The following is a 17,911-nucleotide window of genomic DNA, read 5'->3' on the forward strand; positions in this document are numbered from 1 at the left end:
TACTGCATTAGGAAATTCACATTGATGCAATACTTTACTGTTCATCAGTTAATTTTGTTAGTTGACCTCATAATGTCCTTTATAACATTTTTCCCCTCAGTATAGGATCCAATTGAGGATAAGGTATTGTATTCTTTGTCTCTCTTAGCCTTCTTTAATCTGGAACATTCCAACAACTTTTCTTTGTCTTTTATGATATTAATGTTTTTGAAGAATACTGCTCTTCATTTTTTTAATAGATTCTTCCTCATTCAGGCTTTAGCTGATATTTTCTCATGACTAGATTCAGATTATGGATTTTTGGCCAGAATATTACATAGGTGATGATGTGTCCTTCCCGAGATAGCACATCTGGAGGCCCACAATATTCATCTCTCCCTCATTGGTGATGTTGATTTTGATCACTTGATTAAACTGTGGTCCAGTTTCTCTACTGTATCATTTAAGTAGAGTGTTTTTGTTTTTTGTTTTTGGAGACACGGTCTCACTCTGTCACCCAGGCTGAAATGCAGTGGCACAATCACAGCTCACTACAGCCTCAACTCCTGGGTTCAGGTGATCCCCCCACCTCAGCCTCCCAAGTAACTGGGACTGCAGGCATGAGCCACAATGTCTGGCTAAGTTTTGTATGTTTTTTGTAGAGACAGGGTTTCATCATGTTACCCAAGCTGCTCTCTAACTCCTGGGCTCAAGTAATCTATCCACCTCAGCCTCCCAAAATGCTGGGATTACAAGTGTGAGCCACCATGCTGGCCTCAAGTAGAGTTATTTTTTTACCAAATGCATATATGCATACAACCCATAAGAATAAGTCTGGTAATTAGGGTTAATGTTCGTATTTGGAACTTACTGGTAAACTGCCATTTCTAGTGGTCATGCAGAAACTTCCATGCTTTGACATCATAAATTGCAGCGTAACCATCGCGACCTATTTTTTTCTCTTTTTTTCTTTGCCATTAAAAACTATAGAAGCAGCTGTGCCCCCATGGGTTGACACTAATGATGAAGAAACAATTCAACAACAGATTTTGGCCTTATCAGCTGTAAGTACCTTGTGGTACCCCAGATAGATCATACTTTCTTTTGTTTTTTTTGAGACAGAGTCTTGCTCTGTCACCCAGGATGGAGTGCAATGGTGCAATCTCAGCTCACTGCAACGTCTGCCTCCCGGGTTCAAGAAATTCTCCTGCCTCAGCCTCCAGAGTAGCTGGTATTACAGGCATGCACTACCACACCCGGCTAATTTTTGTGTTTTTAGCAGAGACAGGGTTTCACCATGTTGGCGAGGCTGGTCACGAGCTCCTGACCTTAAGCAATCCACCCACCCACCTTGGTCTCCCAAAGTGCTGGGATTACAGGGGTGAGCTACTACGCCCAGCCAAAATTTTTAATTTAATGTTTTGTTTTGTTTTTGTTTTGAGAGAAATAGTCTCAGCCAGGTGCAGTGGCTCACGCCTATAATTCCAGCAGTTTGGGAGGCCAAGGCAGGCGGATCACTTGAGGTCAGGAGTTTGAGACCAGCCTGGCCAACAGGGTGAAATCCTGTCTCCACTAAATATACAAAAATTAGTCAGGCATGGTAGGGCATGCCTGTAATCCCAGCTACTTGGGAGGCTGAGGCAGGAGAATTGCTTGAACCCAGGGGTCAGAGGTTGCAGTGAGCTGAGATTGCACCACTGCACTCCAGCTTGGACGACAGAGCAAGACTCCATCCCAAAACAAAAATAAAATTAAAAAAAAAAACAACATTGTTATGTATTAATTGCATTTTTTGGAATGCCTTGTGTTTTTTTCTTTTTTTTTTTTTTTTGTCAAAGGACAAGAGGAATTTCCTTCGTGACCCTCCAGCTGGCGTGCAATTTAATTTCGACTTTGATCAGATGTACCCCGTGGCCCTGGTCATGCTCCAGGAGGATGAACTGCTGAGCAGGATGAGATTCGCCCTGGTTCCTAAACTGTAAGCGGGGTGTTCTCCAGCATTTCCTCATTTATGCGCTCGGAATCACCACGTAACCATGGAAGGGGCCGGAAGGGGCCCGAAGGGTCTCTATCTGTTCATAAAAGCAGGCCCTGCGAACCTTCAACAGCTCCCCTGGTCAGGGCACCTAGAACCAAAACCAAGGGCTGACTTGACAGGAAACACAGAGTGGAGATGAAGTGTGCTTTTCTACCCCAGTTACAAGGTAGAACACCTTTCCCTACAGAAACCACAAACATGCTGCATCACCCTGAATCACATTCAGGTCTCTGGGGCTCATCAGGATCCTTTTCCCAAGCTGACTGCATTTTCCATTCAGGCTCTGCCCTCCCTCGGCAGTGTTTCTGCTCTCTTTTCCAAGGCTTTTCCTCTGAAGGCCCCTCTGTGCTCCACAAATCCCAGTTTGTCCTGTAGGCTCCGGCGCATGCACGATGCATTCTGGGAGCCTTCCCTGGTACTGCAGCCAGCAGGGGCTGCTTTCCCTGCTGCTGCCTCCCTTGAATATTCTGTCTCAAGCTCTTCCGTGCCTCTTCTAGTCCAGTCCCTTGTATTGAAGCTGTTGCATATTTGAAGTCTGCGTTCTTTCTGATTCGGTTCCCTTTCTCTTAACGTTGTCATATGGGTGTGATGTTTTACTGTTCTCTGAGGACGTGAGTTACATTTCTCTTGAAAGACTCCCTTTTTCAGCCAGGTGTGGTGGCCAATGCCTGTAATCTCAACACTTGGGGAGGCTGAGGCGGGAGGATTGTGTGAGGACGAGTTTGAGACCAGCCTGGGCAACATAGTAAGACCACCATCTTTACAAAAAAATAAAAAATTAGCCAGGCATGGTGGTACACACCTGTAGTCCCAGCTACTCAGGAAGCTAAGGTGAGAGGATTACCTGAGCCTGGGAGGTTGACGCTGCAGTAAGCCACGATCATGCCACTGGCATTCCAGCCTGGGTTCAAATGATTCTCCTGCCTCAGCCTCTCAAGTAGCTGGGACTACTGGCACATGCCACCATATCCGGCTAATTTTTATATTTTTTGCAGAGATGTGATTTCATTATATTGCCCAGGCTGGTCTCAAACTCCTGATCTTGCATTCCTCCTGCCTTGGCCTCGCAAAGCACTCGGATTACAGATGTAGGCCATGATGCCTGGCCCATTTTGTTTTTATTTATTTTTGTTTTTTTGTATTCAACCCTCAAGATTTTTATTTAGTTGCTCTGAAGTGAGCACAGTTATCAATGGATTATTTTTGCTATTATTCTGAAACACAAACTTACAGAAAAATTGAAGGTACAATATAAAGAACTTTCCTCCAAATCACTTGAAACCTTGATGTCCCATCACTCCCAAATGCTATAGTGTTATACAAGCATTCTACATGACCACAGTGTGCCCATCCAAATCAGCAAATGATCATTGCCACATTATTACCATCTCATTCTCAGGCCCTATTGAGGTTTTTCCATTCATCCCAATAATGTCCTTTTTAGCAAAAGAGCCCAGTTCACACTCACAGGTTACATTTGGTTTTCATGTCTCGTCAGTCTCCTTCTATCTGTTGCAGGCTGTGTGGTGGCACATGCAGCCATTTGTCCCATAACTGTTCATACTTGGGTCATTTGATGAAGGTGGTGTTTGCCAGGTTTCTTGACTGTAAAGTTACTCTTTTCCTCTTTGAACGTAATTAGAATTTTGCTGGGAAATACTTTGAAACTGAATATTCTGTTCATCAGACTTTCCATGTATTCATGTATTTATATTTGTATAGACTCATACAGTGGGTTATAATCTGATGCTATTGTTTATTTTAATGCTGAAATTATTACCAATTTGAGGCCAGGCGTGGTGGCTCATACCTGTAATCCCAGCACTTTAGGAGGCTGAGTTGGGAGGATCACTTGAGCCCAGGAGTTCAAGACTAACCTGGTCAACATGGTGAAACCTCATCTCTATAAAAAGTCAGGCGAGCATGGTGGACTGTGCCTATAGTCTCAGCTACTTGGGAGGCTGACGCAGAAGATCACCTGGGCCGGGGAGGTCGAGGCTACAGTGAACCATGTTAACGCCACTGCACTCTGGCCTGGGTGACAGAGTGAGACCCTGTCTCAAAAAAAAAAAAAAATAGACCGGGCACAGTGGCTCAAGCCTGTAATCCCAGCACTTTGAGAGGCTGAGGCGGGTGGATCACGAGGTCAAGAGATCGAGACCATCCTGGTCAACATGGTGAAACCCCGTCTCTACTAAAAATATAAAAAATTAGCTGGGCACAGTAGCACGTGCCTGTAATCCCAGCTACTCAGGAGGCTGAGGCAGGAGAATTGCCTGAACCCAGGAGGCAGAGGTTGCGGTGAGCCGAGATTGTGCCATTGCACTCCAGCCTGGGTAACGAGCGAAACTCAGTCTCAAAAAAAAAAAAACAACATATATATATATATATTACCAGTTTGGCCAGTGGGAGACTCTTCCAGCTGACTTGTGTCTTTCTAACTCATCCCCATCATTTCTTCATTTCTTAGCGCATTTCCTTGCTCTCTGGCACAAGATAAGTGTTCTTTCCCCGCTCTAACCCTGGAATCAGCCTTTTTTTTTTTTTTTTTTTTGAGATGGAGTCTTTGTTTTTTGCCCAGGCTGGAGTGCAGTGGTGCGATCTCAGCTCACTGCAATCTCCACCTCCCAGGTTCAAGCAACTCTCCTGCCTCATCCTCCTGAGTAGCTGGGACTACAGGTGCACACTGCCATGCCTGACTAATTTTTTATATTTTAGTAGAGATAGAGACAGGGTTTCACCGTATTGCCCAGGCTGGTTTTGAACTCCTGAGCTCAGGCAATCCACCCACCTCGGCCTCCCAAAGTTCTGGGATTAAAGGCGTGAGCCACTGCACCCAGCTGGAATCAGTCATTTATCCAGGGAGTTCTGGATCCTTTTAGTGGAAAATCTAAATTTGGTATTTAGAAAGCAAGATCTTGGTGCTAGGTATGCTCATTGGCATTTGGGTGCCACTGCTCTGCATCCTGTCAGTGGACACAGCCAGGCAATGTGTGTGTGCTCATTTGTGTCTGTGGAATAAAAACCATGTGTTTATGGTGCTACCTCATGACAGGCGTCATTCTCATTTTCTCCCTTTCCATGTTTGTAACTCTCCTCTCTGGTGGTGAGAAACCTGGTTTCCACTATCTTTAATATTTTTACTTATTCCCCATGCACGTACCAATCTGTCATTTTTGCTTCCACTCACTCCTCTGCTCAGACACCCTTCTCTCCCTGCTTGGTTCTCACTCTCCATTCCAGGCCACCCCTGTGTGGACACTTACCTGATCCACTTGGGCACCAACACATCACAGCGGGTGATTCTCATAGGTAGCAAGTTTGAGAAGCACCAAGAGTTTTCAGGTTGAACTGCACTTCAATCTGTTTATCAAGCATTTCCCACTTATTGCTAACGCTTACTGGTTACAGATTATTCGCAAGCTGCCAAACACTCTCTTTCATAAGGAACAACAGCCGCAATGCTTTCTTCTCACTGCTGGAAAGCATTTAATCCTCTGAGAAACAGCAAGTGATTGGTGGAGTCCTGGTCTCCCGGGTTGACTGTGCTAGTTTCACAGCAATGCCCTGTTTTCTTCTACTGAGGGCAGTATTGGTACCATTAAGATACCAAGAAATGCTGAGGTTTCATTGCCATTCTGTAACTTGTATTTTGCTGCTATGGGGAAGATAGCTGTTATGTTTATCCTGTTGTTTAGCTTTCAATTCTAAAGTGAATATGGGCTGGGCACCGCAGCTCATGGCTGTAATTCCAGCACTATGGGAAGCTGAGGCAGGCGAGACACCTGAGCTCAGGAGTTCGAGACCAGCCTGGCCAACATGATGAAACCCCATCTCTACTAAAAATACAAAAATTAGCTGGGCATGGTGGCAGGTACCTATAATCCCAGCTACTCGGGAGGCTGAGGCAGAATTGCTTGAACCTGGGAGGCGAAGGTTGCAGTGAGCTGAGATCACGCCACTGCACTCCAGCCTGGCAACAGAGCAAGACTCCATTTAAAAAAAAAAAAAAAAAACCCATGTCTACTAAAAATACAAATTCAAAAATTAGCCAGGTGTGGTAGTGGGCACCTGTAATCCTACCCACTCAGGAGGCTGAGGCACGAGACTCACTAGAACCCAGGAGGCAGAGGTTCAGTGAGCTGAGAATGTGCTCACTGCACTCCAGCCTGAGCAACAGAGTGAGATTCTATCTCAAAAAATTAAAAAAAAATTTTTTAAACCAATACAAACTCCCTCTGAACCTCACTCAGCTTTGAAAGTGCTCCTACAAATCATCTACTCCAGTCCCCTCTACGACAAATAACCCCTGCATGCACTTGTCTGTGTGCATTCTCAAATGTGTTCTTGTCTGTCCGCTTTTATTCATTTTTAATTTTGCCTTTTTCCACATGCTGTCTTTTTGTTTGTTAACCAAGCTTTGGTTCTGTCTTTCTTTAAAAGTGTGAAGGAAGAAGTGTTCTGGAGGAACTACTTTTACCGCGTCTCCCTGATTAAGCAGTCAGCCCAGCTCACAGCCCTCGCTGCACAACAGCAGGCCGCAGGGAAGGAGGAGAAGAGCAATGGCAGAGAGCAGGATTTGCCACTGACAGGTACATTCCGGGTAGAAGACAGCACTCTACAGAAAAAGCTATTCTTAGAGGCTCAAATGAGCTTGACCTCTTATACGTACCGGAAATGTCATTGTCTTAGGGAAAAATTCTTCTCCTCCCAGAAGAATCTTCATTTCTCTTCCTGCCTTCTCTCTGACCCAACTCACACATGTCTTCCCCAAGCTTTCCTTTACTTTGCTTATATCTCCTTTCTCATTCCTTGTTTTTATTTTTAGACACAGGTCTCACTATGTTGCCCAGGCTGTCCTTAAACTCCTAGACTCAAGTGATCCTCCTGCCTCAGCTTCTCGAGTAGCTGGGACTTAACAGGCATAAGCCATTGTGCCTGGCGAGTTTTTTCTTTTTATCTCTCTTTCAAACATCCATCATCTTCCCCACCTCTCATTGTTGGCCCTTAACCATGTGACTGTTTACACTCTGTCCTCTGCTCTGATTCAGTCCGCCTCCTTTTTGTTTGTTTCAAGCTGATATTTCTTCAGTGTGTATAGTCTGTAGAGCAGAACGAAGCACCATTCCACTGCAAGTTACAAGGATCTGTCTAGTTCTGAGCTACACACTGATGAACACTGGACTCATTGTGACACTAACTTACTCCTGGTTGTGGGGAATGTGTTTTACACTAATGGCAGCTGTTTGAAATCTGTAATGATAATTAAAACAAGAAACACATTTTGTGTTATATTTTAAATTTGTAGTGAGTATCTGCTGTGTATAACGGGTACTCATTACAACTGGACATTTATCCCATAAGAAGGGGGCTGATTTAATTCATGGAAATTTTTTTCTTTTTTATGAGATGGAGTCTCACTCTGTCACCCAGGCTGGAGTGCAGTGGCTCCATCTCGGCTCACTGCAACCTCTGCCTCCCGGGTTCAAGCAATTCTCTACCTCAGCCTCCCGAGTAGCTGGGACTACAGGCACCTGCCACCATGTCCAGCTAATTTTTGTATTTTTAGTAGAGGCAGGGTTTCAGCGTGTTGGCCACGCTGGTCTGGAACTCCTGACCTTGTGATACACCCATGTTGGCCTCCCAAAGTGCTGGGATTACAGGTATGAGCCACCACACCCAGCCTAATTAATGGAATTTTAAATGATTAAGCAAAACAACATGTCCCGTGGTACAGATTATACAGAATACTAGGACAGGCTCTGACACTGCTCTTACTGTCAGGGAAATGGAGTGAAATTGCTCTACACAGGAAAATTCATCTTTTTTTTTTTTTTTTTTTTTGAGACAGAGTTTTGCTGTTGTTACCCAGGCTGGAGTGCGATGGCGTGATCTCTGCTCAACGCAACCTCCGCCTCCTGAGTTCAAGCAATTCTCCTGCCTCAGCCTCCCGAGTAGCTGGGACTACAGGCGCGCACCACCATGCCCAGCTAATTTTTGTATTTTTAGTAGAGACGGGGTTTCACCTTGTTGACCAGGATGGTCTCCATCTGTTGACCTCGTGATCCACCCGCCTCGGCCTCCCAAAGTGCTGGGATTACAGGCGTGAGCCACGGCACTGGGCCTGAAAATTCGTCATTTTATGTGTCAATGTTAACATGCATTCCAATTGTCTGTCATTCTTTAGCTTATGTTAATTTTGTTTGAAAATGACATTTTACCAAATACTGCCTCATTTAACAAAGTGGACAGTATTCCATAAAGACTGCCTTTTTCTAGCACTCATGTCAGCAGGCAAACTTGATAAATAACTTAATTCTCATTATCCTAAAAAAGTACTGAACTATTCTTCAGTGAATTTTCCTAACACTGAAGTCCTGCTGACAGTTTTATATAAGGAGTATTGAATATGATGACATGTTAAAAATATCCCCAGGAGGCTGAGGCAGGAGGATCACTTGAGCCCAGAAGTTCAGGTCCAGCCTGGACAACATAGTGACACCCCATGTCTAAAAATAGAGAGATAGATAGGTAGATAGATAGATAAAAATAGCCCCAAAATAGGAGATTGAGATGGGTTCACCCTGGCTGTTTCTTATAACTTAAGAAAAGCTGAAAGCATAACTTAAAAATTTACTTCTGAAAATTATTTAGTATCAAAATACTTGTGGATATTTTACTGTGATTATAACATGTATTCAGAACTGAACCAAGCAATTATTGTCTCTCTTATTCTCACTTCTTAGAGGCAGTACGGCCCAAAACGCCACCCGTTGTAATCAAATCTCAGCTTAAAACTCAAGAGGTAATACAGTTTTGCATTGTACCTAGTAGTTGATATCTGGAAATAAAGTAACTGTGTTAACTATTTCTGATACCATTTAAAACTATGTATCAATATGGGTTTGGAAGAAGCAGCATCTGGTACGTGAGTAGTCAGGGAACTATGGCTGAGACTTGAGGGCAATTTACTGGCATGTGTAATTCTCGATGTGCTCATCAGGAATTGGAAAGAACGTTGGAGTGATTCAAGCTGTGAGAATAATAGCCTCAGGTGGTAGGTAATTCATGTGGTTACCAAGCAACTGCAAGTTAAGAAGGTTGGAGAGCAGTGCTCATTGTCTTTCGGCTCACAGAGAAAAGAAATGAAAATAGTACTGCAGTAAATTGTCAGACAATCAAAAACCAGAATAACACAGATGTCACTTAGCAAACCATTTCAAGAGCTCATTTGTTGCATTTCAGGATGAGGAAGACATTTCTACTAGCCCAGGTGTTTCTGAGTTTGTCAGTGATGCCTTTGATGCCTGTAACCTAAATCAGGAAGATCTGAGGAAAGAAATGGAGCAACTAGTGCTTGACAAAAAGCAAGAGGAGACAGCCATATTGGAAGGTAAAAAACAAAACAAATCAAAGCAAAGAAACCATTTGCCTTCCTAATTCCAAAGCTGATTGTAGAAAATTGTTATCCTGAAGCCAGTGTACAAAAATATGTTGTAAATTTTGCATCAAAATTGATTCTTGCCGGGCGCAGTGGCTCACGCCTGTAATCCCAGCACTTTGGGGTGCCGAGGCAGGTGGATTGCTTAAGGTCAGGAGTTTGAGACCAGCATGGCCAACACAGCGAAACCCTGTCTCTACCAAAAATACAAAAATTAGCTGGGCATGGTGGCGTGGGCCCATGAGCCCAGCTATTTGGGAGGCTGAGGTAAGAGGATGGCTTGAGCCCAGGAGGTCCAGGTTGCAGTGAGCCATGATCACACTACTGCATTACAGCCCATTACAGGGTCTTGGGAGACAGCAAGACCCTGTCTCAAATAAATGAATAAATAAAATTGATTTTCTGTTTTCTACTAGAAGGTGGAGTCTAACAAACAAGATCAGACCTCACCCATGTCCCTCTGCCCTAAGCACTCACAAAAGCAGATCAAAGGGTTTGGGAGTCTAGTGTGACTGTAGAGCTCCTCTGGTAAAACCCCCAATATAAAGGGGAAAACCTGAGACTCAGAGGTGAAGCAATTCACCTAGGGCATCTCAGCCCCAAGGACATGTGATCAGGAATGGGGCAAGAGCATGTACCCCTGGGCACATGGAGATGCTGCCCTCCAGCTTTCTGCTTTAAAAGTTGGCATTTTGCTGGTATGTTGTCACGTGCCTATAGTTGCAGCTATTCAGGAGGCTGAGGCAGGAGGATCACTTGAACCCAGGACTTTTTTTTTTTTTTTTTTTTTTTAATGTGAGGCAGAGTCTTGCTCTGTAGCCCAGGCTGGAGTGCAATGACACGATCTCGGCTCACCACAGCCTCCGCCTACCGGGTTCAAACGATTCTCCTGCCTCAGCCTCGTGAGTGGCTGGGATTACGGGCGTACACCACCACACCTGGCTAATTTTTGTATTTTTACTAGAGATGGGGTTTCAGACCAAGCTGATCTTAAACTCCTGACTTCAGGTGATCCACCCGCCTTGGCCTCCCAAAGTGCTGGGATTACAAGAGTGAGCCACAGCTCCCGGCTGAGCCCAGGACTTTAAGGCTACAGTAAGCTATGGTCATACCACTGCACTCTAGACTGGGACACAGAACAAAACCTTGTCTCTAAAAAAATTAATAAAATAAATTTTTGGCCTCAGTGCAGTGGCTCACTCCTATAATCCCAGCTACTTGGGAGGAGGCTGAGGCAGGACAGTCGCTTGAACCCAGGAGGCAGAGGTTGCAGTGAGCTGAGATCGCGCCACTACACTCTAGCCTGGGTGACAGCAACACTCCGTCTCAAAATAATAATAATAAATTTTAAAAAGCTGGCATCCTGCTAAGTTGTAGACATGTACATGGAAGATTCTTCTCCCAGCTGCTGCATGCTAAAAGATCATCACTTCTGGGAAGGAGCAGGCTGCTTTTAAAAACAGTTTTCTGGTTGGGCGCAGTGGCTCACGCCTGTAATCCTAGCATTTTTGGTGGCCAAGGTGGGCAGATCACAAGGTCAGGAGTTTGAGACCAGCCTGGCCAATATGGTGAAACCCCATCTCTACTAAAAATACAAAAAAAAAAAAAAAAAAGAATTAGCCAGGCGTGGTGGCACATGCCTATAGTCTCAGCTTTTCAGGAGGCTGAAGCAGGAGAATCGCTTGAACCTAGGAGGCAGAGGTTGCAGTGAGCCAAGGTTACACCACTGCACTCCAGCCTAGGCAACACAGCAAGACTCCATCTCAAAAAAAAAAAACAGTTTTCTTTTTGATAGAATCTCACCCTGTCACCCAGGCTGAAATGCAATAGTGCTAGCATAGCTCACTGCAGCCTCAAACTCCTAGGCTCACACTATCTTCCCACCTCAGCCTCCACCGTACCTGGGAGGGACTACAGACACATGCCACAACACCAGGCTAATTTTTTTAATTTTTTGTAGAGATGGAGTCTTGCTATATTACCCAGGCTGATCTCTAACTTCGGGGCTCGTGCAATCCTCCCACCTTGGTGTCTCCTAAGTGCTAGTATGACAGGCATGTGCCACCACCCCCAGCCCAACAGTCTTTTTTTTTTTTTTTTTTAAGATGGAGTCTCACTCTGTCGCCCAAGCAGGAATGTGGTGGCACAGTCGTGGCTCACTGCAACCTCCACCTCCCGGGTTCAAGTGATTCTCATGCCTCAGCCTCCCAGATAGCCGGGATTACAGGCATGAGCCACTATGCCTGGCTAATTTTGTATTTTTAGTAGAGATAGGGTTTCTCCATGATGGTCAAGCTGATCTCGATCTCCTGACCCCAGGTGATCCACCCATCTCAGCCACCACACCCGCCCTAAGGTTTATTTTTATTTTTATTTTTATTTTTTTTGAGACGGAGTTTCACTGTTGTTACCCAGACTGGAGTGCAATGGCACGATCTCGGCTCACCACAACCTCCGCCTTCTGAGTTCAAGCAATTCTCCTGCCTCAGCCTCCCGAGTAGCCGGGACTACAGGCGCGCACCACCATGCCCAGCTAATTTTTGTATTTTTAGTAGAGACAGTGTTTCACCATGTTGACCAGGATGGTCTCGATCTCTTGACCTCGTGATCCACCCGCCTCAGCCTCCCAAAGTGCCGGGATTATAGGTGTGAGCCACAGCACCCGGCCCCTAAGGTTTATTTTTGAAAGACAGGCCGGGGTAGCTCACACCGGTAATCCTAGCACTTTGGGAGGCCAAGGCGGGGAGATCATGATGTCAGGAATTCAAGACCAGCTTGGCCAACATGGTGAAACCCCATCTCTACTAAACATACAAAAATTAGTGAGGCGTGGTGCTGGGCGCCTGTAATCACAGCTACTCAGGAGGCCGAGGTGGGAGAATCACTTGAACCCGGGAGGTGGAGGTTGCAGTGAGCCAAGACCGCACCATTGCACTCCAGTCTGGGTGACAGAGTAAGACTTGGTCTCAAAAAAAAAGAGACAAAAAGTGAATCTTAGCTTTACTTTTTAAATAGTTTGTTTTCTCACCATTTTATAACATGACATAGCAGATGCATTATCCTACACACACACAGGTATACTGAGTGTCCAGGCGGAAAGTTGCAGCTCTAAATCTCAACACAGAAGACCAGTGTGAGAGCTTCAGCCAGAACACCATGAGAGAGCCCACACTGACTTCAGACCCCGGTGTCTGTCTCCACTCTTAAGAAGACAGAATCTTTGTCTGCATAGTGGTTAAGCATAGACTGTGGAGCCTGCAGATGTGGTTTCATCCTTCTATCTGTCGCTGTCAAATGTTGTGATCTTGGACAAGTTGCTTAAACTCTCCTAAGCCTCTATTTCCCCATCTGTAAGATGTGGCTAATAGTAGTACCTTGTCCATGGACTGTCTAAGGATAAAAAGCCTGATACATAGAAAGCAGTTAGGCCAGTGCCGAGCTCGGTAAGTGCTCAATAAACGTTAGCTGCTTTCGCTACCATCAATTATCCATTTAAAGAAAAAGAAGAGGCATAGGGAAAGCAAAATAACACCCAAAATATATTGATGACATCTGATACCTTTGCTTCTATATTATGTTAAAAAAGAAGATTTATCTTTCTAATTGTATTTATACTTGGTCATTGTTAAAATTTAATGACTTTTTATGAGCACGCACAGTAATGAAGCCTGAGATGTTAAAAATTAAGGCAGCTAGGACTTTACATAGGTATTTGAGATGGACCGAATTGTGAACCCCAACATCATGAGTTCAGAGAAAATATTTTTCTTCTCCTTTGTCTCTTTTAGAGGATTCTGCAGATTGGGAAAAAGAACTGCAGCAGGAACTTCAAGAATATGAAGTGGTGACAGAATCAGAAAAACGAGATGAAAACTGGGATAAGGAAATAGAGAAAATGCTTCAAGAGGAAAATTAGCTGTTTCTGAAAGAGAAGAATAATCCTTAACAGTCTCCAAACTGACATTAAATTCTAGATGTTGACACTTACTGAATCAGAAGGTATAAAAGAGTATAACTTTATGAAATTCAAATTTTTCCTTTTTTCAAGTGGAAACTTGCCTCTTCTACTTTAAAAAAGTATATAGAGGGCCAGGTGCAGTGGCTCAAGCCTGTAATCCCAGCACTTTGGGAGGCTGAGGCGGGTGGATCACGAGGTCAAGAGATCCAGACCATCCTGGTCAACATGGTGAAACCCCGTCTCTACTAAAAATATAAAAAATTAGCTGGGCATGGTGGCACGTGCCTGTAATCCCAGCTACTCAGGAGGCTGAGGCAGGAGAATTGCCTGAACCCAGGAGGCGGAGGTTGCGGTGAGCCAAGATCGCGCCATTGCACTCCAGCCTGGGTAACAAGAGCGAAACTCCGTCTCAAAAAAAAAAGTATATAGAACAGTTACTTCTAATAAACAGAAAGATGTTTTGTAGAACATTTCTTTAATATGAATCAAGTTAGAGATGGCTTTGTAGGCAGTATGGCTATCTTTGCCACAGAAACATAAGCAAAATTTTAAGAGTTCTGTTTTCCATGAGGTCAAAAATATAATTTATTCCTCAGTCGTGATTTTCTAAGTATCTGTACTCTGCATTCCATTTTCCTTGATAGGTGGGTGTTAAAGCACATACTTAATGGGTTGATTACTATCAAAATGACCAAATTATACCAAAGAACTTAAGAGGAAGCACTTTTAGAACTATTCGCTTGTCAGGTATTTTCTAAAATTCCACCTGAAAGCCGAAATATATAATAAATAAGTTGATTTTAATGATATAAACACCACACAATTTGACATTAAGAAATACAGTGCAGCCCAGGCATGGTGGCTCAACACTTGTAATCCCAACACTTTGGGAGGCTGAGGTGGGCAAATCACCTGAGGTCAGGAGTTCAAGACCAGCCTGGCCAACATAGTGAAACCCCAGCTCTACTAAAAATACAAAAAGTAGCTGGGCCTGGTGGCAGGCACCTATAATCCCAGCTACTAGGGAGGCCGAGGCAGGAGAATCTTGAAGCTGTGAGGCGGAAGTTGCAGTGAGCCGAGATCATGCCACTACACTCCAGCCTGGGCAACAGACTGAGACTCAATCTCAAAAAAAAAACAAAAAACTGCAAAACATTTGTTTTTCTCTGGGGCCTTTTCTTTCTTTCTTTTCTTTTTAAACTATACCAGAAATTTTACATCAGAGTTTTTATACAAAGTAGGACCTTCCATCCTTTTGTATTATAATAACCTTCAGAAGCCCATTCCCCTTAAAGTCTGTTGTTCTTGTTTGAATCATCACCACATGTAAATGTTTTAGCTTTATCTTAAACTGTGAGTCTTCATAAAATTGTATTCCTCCAAGTTCACCTTCTAGAACTTTATTGATTAATCCTACTGTATTCTGCTACACATGTTCATAGAATATGATTTTTTCTTTTCTTTTTTTTTTTTTTTTTTGAGACGGAGTTTCGCTGTTGTTACCCAGGCTGGAGTGCAATGGCACGATCTCGGCTCACCGCAACCTCCACCTCCTGGATTCAAGCAATTCTCTTCCCTCAGCCTCCCGAGTAGCTGGGACTACAGGTGCACACCACCATGCCCAGCTAATTTTTGTATTTTTAGTAGAGACGGGGTTTCACCTTGTTGACCAGGATGGTCTCGATCTCTTGACCTCATGATCCACCCGCCTCGGCCTCCCAAAGTGCTGGGATTATAGGCGTGAGCCATCGCGCCGGGCCCAAATGTACTAAAATTCTTATTGAAAAATGTTGAATAGGGCCGGGCGTGGTGGCTCACGCCTGTTATCCAAGCATTTTGGAGGCCAAGGCGGGCAGATCACCTGAGGTCAGGAGTTCAAGACCAGCCTGACCAACTTGGCGAAACCTTGTTTTAAAATAAATAAATAAATAAAATGTTGAAAAAAACACACAGAAAAGTATCAGAGAAAGAGAAAAACCCTAAAATGACAGTAGAGGTGTGTGACAGTTATTGCTTTCAATTTTACATAATATTGCATTACAAACAACTTAATTATTCATTGCTCTGTGAAAATAAAAGGATAAAATAAGGTTTTGTATGTACTGTAAGAATACAGTTGTGCTGTATTTTTATGGATTCATCAAGGAGTAAAATGTTCTGCTTTAGTAAATTACGCAGGTAACTGAAGTGTTGTTATTCCTTTAAAGATCAAAGTAATGCATCACCATGTTTGGTGGAAATTTTCTAAGTATTTATTACATGCTTAGGGATTAGCTGACAAGATATACCAAACATGAAAACCTGTAAAACTGATTAAAATACCAAAATATGAACATCACACTATGGAGATTATGCCTCACTACTCAGAGTGTGGCTCAGGAACCAGTGTGTGTAGCCCTGCACTGATAGTTTGTTAGAAATGCACGGTCTCAAGCCTGCCCCAGACCAGCTGATGTTACCAAGAACCCCCAGGGGATGAGAACAGACATTAAAGACTCAAGGGCCGAACATGGTGGCTCACACCTGTAATCCCAGCACTTTGGTAGGCTGAGGCAGGCAGATTGTTTGAGCTCAGGAGTTCAAGACCAGCCTGGGCAACAGAGAGAGATCCCTGCCTCTACAGAAATACAAATCAGCCAGCTGTGGTGGTCCACACCTATGGTCCTAGCTAGTTGGAAGGCTGAGGCAGGAGGATTGCTTGAGCCGAGATCAAGGCTGCAGCCAGCCATGGTCATGCCACTGCACTCTAGCCTGGGTGATAGAGACCCTGTTTCAAAAAAAAAAAAAGGCCAGAGTTTTTAGGGGGATGAGAAATATTCTTGGTAAATTAAGCTTTTTTTTTGGAGACAGTCTTGCTCTGTCGCCCAGGCTGGAGTGAAGTGGTGCTACCTCAGCTCACTGCAACCTCCGCCTCCCAAGTTCAAGTGATTCTCCTGCCTCAGCCTTGGGAGGAGCTGGAACTACAGGCATGCACCACCACGCCCAGCTAAATTTTTTGTTTTTTTTTTTTTTTTTTTTTGAGACGGAGTTTCGCTCTTGTTACCCAGGCTGGAGTGCAATGGCGCGATCTCGGCTCACTGCAACCTCCACCTCCTGGGTTCAGGCAATTCTCCTAGCTCAGCCTCCTGAGTAGCTGGGATTACAGGCATGCGCCACCATGCCCAAATATTTTTGTATTTTTAGTAAAAACGGGGTTTCTCCATGTTGGTCAGGCTGGTCTTGAACTCCCGACCTCAGGTGATAAGCCCGCTTTGGCCTCCAAAGTGCTCGGATTACAGGTGTGAGCCACCGCGCCCGGCCTCCCTACTCCATTTTTAACTAAACATTTTTTAATTAGGAAAATTAGGCACATAAATGTTAAACTTAATTTTAGCAAATTTAGTTTTCAACTTTTTTTTTTTTTTTTTTTTTTTGGGACAAGGCTCACTGTTGCCTGGCAGGAGTGCAATGGGGCAATCTTGGCTCACTGCAACCTCTGCCTCCCGGGCTCAAGCGATTCTCCTGCCTCAGCCTCCCGAGTAGCTGGGATTGCAGGCACACATCACCACACCTGGCTAATTTTTGTATTTTATTTTTCCTCTTTTTTTATTTTTATTTTCAGTCTGTGCTTATTCATTATAATTTTTATATTTTTAATAGACACGGGGTTTCACCATGTTGGCCAGGCTGGTCACGAACTCCTGACCCTCAGGTGATCCACCCGCCTCAGCCTCTCAAAGTGATGGGATTACAAGCATGAGCCATCATGCCCAGCCAGTTTTCAACTTTTAAAAGTAAAAGTGGCAGAAATGTTTTGTTTTGTTTTGTTTTGCTTTGCTTTTTGAGAAAAGGTCTCGCTGTTGCTGTGTCACCCAGGTTGGAGTGCAGTGGTGGGATCTCAGCTCACTGCAGCCTCCACCTCCCAGGCTCAAGGGATCCTCTCAGCTCAGCTCCCTAGCAGCTGGGACCGTAGGCACACGCCACCACGCCTGGCTAATTTTTGTATTTTTTGTAGAGATGGGTGTCTCCTCGTATTGCTCAGGTGATCCATTTGCTTCCGCCTTCCAAAGTGCTTATTATTGGCATAAGCCACCGTGCTCGGCCAAAAGTGGCAGAAAAATTGATATGGTTTATAATCAGTTTTATTGTGGAGAAGATGGGCCATTTTAATGAATAATTACTTCTATTGACTACTGAGTCATGACATGAAAAATACACATGAAGCTAATCACGTGCAGTTATACAGTTATCACAAATCATCCAATTACTTGTCTGGTCTTCACACTAAGGGGTTTTCTTAGATAAAGCCATCTGTGATTTCAGTTGTTAAAAGTGTGACTTTTTAAACATTTATTCAATGCATCCTGATTTATTTCACAATGAAAAATTATGTACCCTTTTTTTTTCTGAATAAATAAACCTCATTGTTAGTGACAAAGTGTTAAGTGATCATGGTCGTTACTGGATAACTAGAAATTCAGGTAAAGAGGACCTGTAGATATTTAAAGCCATCTGG

General features: G+C 44.0%; 1 protein-coding gene across 1 annotated transcript in view; it reads left to right on the forward strand.

Annotated features, from left to right (window-relative positions):
• The window catches only part of SYAP1 (synapse associated protein 1), a 31,708-nt gene extending 16,335 nt beyond the window's left edge, over positions 1–15,373 (forward strand). Inside the window, exons 4-9 of the mRNA XM_002762661.7 lie at positions 970–1,043; positions 1,818–1,957; positions 6,461–6,609; positions 8,764–8,822; positions 9,263–9,410; positions 13,247–15,373. Of these exons, the coding sequence (XP_002762707.1) occupies positions 970–1,043; positions 1,818–1,957; positions 6,461–6,609; positions 8,764–8,822; positions 9,263–9,410; positions 13,247–13,374 (698 nt within the window). The 3' untranslated portion in view covers positions 13,375–15,373. The remainder of the gene's footprint in view (positions 1–969; positions 1,044–1,817; positions 1,958–6,460; positions 6,610–8,763; positions 8,823–9,262; positions 9,411–13,246) is intronic.
• The last annotated feature ends 2,538 nt before the right edge of the window (positions 15,374–17,911 follow it).

This window comes from Callithrix jacchus, chromosome X (genome assembly GCF_049354715.1).
Source record: "Callithrix jacchus isolate 240 chromosome X, calJac240_pri, whole genome shotgun sequence".
In the NCBI taxonomy this organism is placed as follows: domain Eukaryota; kingdom Metazoa; phylum Chordata; class Mammalia; order Primates; family Cebidae; genus Callithrix; species Callithrix jacchus.